Below are 5,616 nucleotides of genomic sequence, written 5' to 3'. Positions count from 1 at the left end.
ATTGTTGTGAAAAAGGTTGCATGTTATACTATAAGGAGGATGTCAATCTAGAGTCTTGTAAGTTTTGTAGTCACCCTCGCTATAAGATTGGTTCTACCGGAAAGAAACTTGCTATTAAGGCGATGCATTATTTACCTCTTATACCAAGATTGAAAAGGTTGTATGCATCGAATAGCTCTGCTCCTCATATGAGATGGCACCGTGAAAATAGAAGGCCACCTGGTGTCATGTGTCATCCATCTGACGGAGAGGCTTGGAAACATTTTGATAGAACTTATCCAGATTTTGCTGCTGAACCAAGGAATGTTAGGCTGGGTTTGTGTGCAGATGGTTTCACCCCTTTTTCAGTTGGGGCTATACCATATTCTTGTTGGCCTATGTTTATTACACAGTATAACTTCCACCTGAGATGTGTATGACAAGCCCGTATATATTTCTGAATTGTGTCATTCCTAGTCCGAGTAATCCAAAAAGCAAGATTGATGTGTACTTACAACCTTTGATTGATGAGTTGAAATTGTTGTGGTCTGAGGGGGTAGAAACATGGGACATTTCTCGTAAACAAAATTTCAACATGCGTGCTACTTTAATGTGGACTATTAATGATTTTCCTGCCTATGGAATGCTATCTGGATGGATGACAGCTGGAAAGTTAGCATGTCCCTACTGTATGGAAGATACTAAATCATTCACATTAAACCATGGCCGAAAGAATTCATAGTTTGATTGTCATCGTCGGTTCTTGCCACCTGATCATGAGTTTAGGAGAAAGAAATATGCATTTAAAAAGAATAAAACTGAACGAGATGGTCCACCCCCAATATTAACGGGTGATGATATTTGGGAAAGGGTTCAAAATTTTCCAAAGGTAACTGAGGAACCACTGTACAAATTTGATGGGTATGGTGTTGCACATAATTGGACTAAACAGAGTATATTCTGGGAGTTATCTTATTGGAAAGATAATTTGCTTATACATAATCTCGATGTCATGCATATTGAAAAGAATTATTTTGATAATCTGTTCAACACTGTAATGGATGTAACTGGCAAGACAAAAGATAATGTTAAGGCTAGACTTGACTTACCAGAACATTGTAGACAACCGGAGTTGCATTTACAGGAGTCTGCCAACAACAAGTTACTTAAGCCCAAGGCTAGTTATTCATTCACAATGGAACAAAAGAGAAAAATTTGTGAGTGGGTGGAAAGCTTGAAAATGCTAGATGGATATGTCTCAAATTTGGGAAAGAGGGTTGACATTGAGCGTGGAATATTGCATGGGATGAAAAGTCACGACTGTCATGTTTTTATGGAACAATTACTTCCGATTGCTTTTTGTGGATTACTTGAAAACATATGGAAACCGATGGCAGAAATCAGTTTGTTCTTCAAAGACTTGTGTTCCAGCACATTGAGAGTAGAGAATCTGGTTCTGATGACCAAAAATATAGTTGTTATTAGTAATAAGTTGGAGAAGATTCTTTCACCTGGGTTCTTTGATGTGATGGAACATCTTCCTATTCACCTTGTTCATGAAGCTCTACTGGGAGGTCCAGTTCAATATAGGTGGATGTATCCTTTTGAGCGGTAAGTAACTATAACACATTTATTCTTATTTCATAAATCGTTAATATATCTTTTGAAATTATATATCTAATATAAAATTTTACAGGAGCATTGGCAAGTCTAAAAGGGGTATTAAGAATAAACATAGGGTGGAGGGCTGTATGGCTCAAGTATATCTAGCCAAAGAAAGATCCCACTTTTGTTCTTACTACTTTGACGATTATGTGTCGTGTTTGAGAAACAGACCTAATCGACACGATGTTACTGGGAATGATCCTGCAGTACAATCATTATCAATCTTCAACCAACCGGGTAAGGGTTCAAAAAAGCGTACATTGCACAAACTTACCGAAAAGGAGAAAAAATCTGCAGAGCTTCATGTGTTGTTGAATTGTCCAGAGTCCAACCCTTCTTAGAGTAAGAAAATTAAATATGTAAACAACATATATTCAACTCCGATTTTATTAAGGAAACTGATTGTATTTTCAATGTGATTCTACAATTATTTTGTGAGCCAATATGGTGATGATCAAGTGTTTCCATCATTTATAACGTGGTATACTAATTGGGTAAGTGTTGTAATATATACACCTACTAAGAGATTAGTGTACTCTTCCTTCTACTAACATTGCTTTTAATTTACTAATTATATATAGGTCTACAATTCAGAAAATGCCGCCACATTTGATCAATTTTTCAAGGATATTTCTTGGGGACCGATTACAGTTCACACAATGTCCCAATATAACGTAAATGATTTTAAATTTGCCACAGAGAAATACTAAAAGAATAAGAAAACTAATAATAGTGGTGTTTGGGTTAAAGGTGATAATGAAAATCAAAATGAGAATGTTGATTATTTTGGCGTCCTACATGAGATTGTAGAGTTGGAGTATTCGGGTTGGCCAATCAAAAGAATAGTACTTTTCCAATGCAAGTGGTTTGATCCAACTTCAAGAAGTACAAGGGAGCTTAAGCAGCATAATATCATTGAAGTCAAGCACACTAGGAAGTATGAGGCTTATGATCCTTTTATTATTGCACAAAATGCTAAGCAAGTGTACTATGCTCCTTATCCGTTGTGTAGGGATAAGTCTAATCGGTGGGTTGTAATCAAAACAAAACCGATGGGGTGAGTGGAAGTTGAGAATGAATTGGATGTTGCATATCAAAATGAAATATCAAGTGTTTATCAAGTAGTGGATGCTGAGTTAGAAATGAATTTGGAGCATCCTGATCACATTTTAGAAGAAGTTAATAGAGAAGAGTTAGATATGCCAACAAATATGGAGGAGGATGAGGAGGAAACTTTCGAAGAGGATGAATGGATAGATGAGGAGGAAACTTCCGAAGATAATGCATGTGAATGGATAGATGATGAAGAAACTTCCGAAGAGGATGAATAACAATTTGTATGTTTAGTTGGTGGATTTTTAGCTATTCATATTTGAGTATACTTTATATTTTAGTAGTTTTAACGTTTGTTTGACATTGTGAAAGACTATTTGGATTAAGCCTTATGCTATGATAACTTTGTTTGATATATTTGTTCGACATTGTGACATTATTTTGTACTACTTTGTTTTAATCTTTATATTTATTTGATATAGATGGTAGATAAAGACAAGGGTAAATCAAAAAAATCCGATAATTCGAAAAAGAAATTTAAGGCCAATGCTATGAGAAGGCCCACTGGGGTCGTGATATCTGATGAGCCCTTTCGAGTTAATATTTCAAAAAGAGCCTCAGTTTCAACTACTCACTCGACACACCAGTCACATAATGCCTCTATTCATGTGGCTCCACAATCTGGTTATACTATATCTACACCCACTGTGGTACCTAGTTCGGGTTATCAAACATTGCAGGGCTATTCACATCTTGGTCGTGGGTCTAACATACCATCAACTAGTGCTAGTCAGTGTAATAGTTTGAACACTAGTAGTGGATCAATTGGACTTTCCAATCTTCATATTGAATCCAATGGCTCAGAGCCTAATACTCCTACCACCCAGCACTCAGATGCACATGGTCCTCGGCCAGGCGATAGAGACAATTTTCGGAGACTCGTCATCGAGCCATTAGGATACAAGTATGATTTAATTATGTTTCATCTTTCATTTATCTATTTATATTTTAATTGATTGATTATTTTTTGTTTACTCTACTTCGTCAATGAATTCGTATTTCAGCTTACGTCCGGATGTGGGTATGGCAAAGATTATTTTAAAGTGCATCGAAACTCACTATAATGGTGTGTATCCGAATTGGAGTTCGATTCCACTTAACAACCAAGGGCAGATGTTCAATGAATTTAAGGTAAGAATATGTATAAATTAAATTCATATCATATACATTTAAATTCTCTAGTCATTTGAACAATAAATATTTAGTAATTTTTTATTACAGAAATATTATGTATGGGCTCCCGAACATGAGGATGACGTTCAAGTGAACTTCAAGCTTAAAGCTTCAAAGTTGCTTTCTAGCACATTTTGTGATTGTCGAAAAAAAAATAGAATGCCTAAGTTTATGTTTCCGGAGCGATGGGCTTTGTTACTGAAACATTGGAGTACTGATGAAAAATTTAAAAAGAGGAGTGAGATTGGGAAGATGGCTCGCGCATCAGAAAAGGGAGGCTCTTTGCACACTGGTGGAGCTATTAGCCAGGTTACTAGGAAGGAAAGAATGGTATACTTTCTTAATTTAGTAAAATAATTTTTTTCTTTTTTGATAAGTACTTTTTGGAGATTAATGAGATCAAATTCTATATATGTTATTTGTAGGAAAAAGAGTTGGGTAGGCCAGTAGCTGTACCAGAGATGTTCAAGGTTACTCACGTCAAGAAGAGTACGAACCCCACAGAAGAAGAAAGATGGATTGAGCCACGTGCTCAAGAGACATATGTAAGAACTCCATTCAAACTAATTTTTTTTTCTTTTCCTTGTATATATTACATTCTTATTCGTAGAGTTCTTTGTTTAAATTACAGGATAGGTATATGCAAATATCTCAGGAATATCGTAGTACTCTACCTCTTGAGAGTCAGGACAGACCATTTACACAAGAAGAAAACGAGAATCTTTGGAAACAGAGTGCTGGTAAACCGATTAGAGGTTCAGTCTACGGCTATCCAGAAAAGGCGTATCAGAAGAAGAAGTCTTGGTATTGTGGTTCATCATCCTCAAGCTTTGATGGTGGGGATAGAGAGACAATATCTGCAATGGAGAGTAAGATAACATATCTCAATGCCGAGCTTGCTGCTGTAGCCGAAAGAGAGAAGAAGAGAGAAGAAAGAGAGAAGAAAGAGAGAAGAAGAGAGAGGAGGAGATTGCGGCAGCAAAGGAGGTAGAGAACAAGAGGTATGCAGCGCTTCAGGCCCAACTAACTTTTCTTTTTGAATCAGGAAATATTCTTCCTCCATGTCCGGCTAGCAGTGATGGATCTGATCAGGAGGGTGATGAGAATGATAAGGAGAGTGAGGGTGATGAAGAGTAGTTGTATCTATTTGACATTTTAGACTTCTATATTTTTAGAATTGTTTAATTTGATCGTATTTTAGTTTACTTTGAAATAGTTTGTATATGTTGAAAATATTGTGTTGTTTTGGTTGGATGAAGTTTATTTGGCTTTGGGTTGTTTTGGTTGGATGAATTTTATTTGGCTTTGGTTTGTTTTGGTTGGATGAAGTTTATTTGGCTTTGGGTTGTTTTGGTATAAATATGCAGGTGGGCAACTAAAAATTGCAGCAATTTGCTGCCTGTTTTGCAGCAAAAAACCGACCTCCGGAGGGCAAAATTTCAACATAACAAAAAGAAAAATACCGACCTCCAAAGGTCGAAATTTCAACATTACAAAAATAAAAATACCGACCTCCGGAGGTCGGAATTTCAACATTACAAAAATAAAAATACCGACCTCCGAAAGTCGAAATTTCAAAAATACAAAAATAAAAATACCGACCTCCGGAGGTCGGAATTTCAACATTACAAAAATAAAAATACCGACCTCCGGAGGTCGGAATTTCAACATTACAAAAATAAAAAT

At 36.2% G+C, this 5,616-nt stretch overlaps 1 protein-coding gene across 1 annotated transcript; it reads left to right on the top strand.

Annotated features, from left to right (window-relative positions):
- The first annotated feature begins 2,786 nt into the window (after positions 1 to 2,786).
- LOC125861541 (uncharacterized) lies at positions 2,787 to 5,228 on the top strand. The gene is made up of 6 exons (XM_049541409.1): positions 2,787 to 2,927; positions 3,180 to 3,661; positions 3,762 to 3,888; positions 3,979 to 4,260; positions 4,356 to 4,475; positions 4,562 to 5,228. Exons 1-6 carry the CDS (start codon positions 2,787 to 2,789, stop codon positions 4,919 to 4,921), a joined length of 1,512 nt encoding a protein of 503 aa, XP_049397366.1. The 3' UTR covers positions 4,922 to 5,228.
- The last annotated feature ends 388 nt before the right edge of the window (positions 5,229 to 5,616 follow it).

The sequence above is a fragment of the Solanum stenotomum genome, chromosome 4 (genome assembly GCF_019186545.1).
Source record: "Solanum stenotomum isolate F172 chromosome 4, ASM1918654v1, whole genome shotgun sequence".
Lineage (NCBI taxonomy): Eukaryota > Viridiplantae > Streptophyta > Magnoliopsida > Solanales > Solanaceae > Solanum > Solanum stenotomum.
The sequence above is the reverse complement of the archived record's forward strand: the minus strand, read 5'-3'. Positions and strand labels throughout refer to the sequence as shown.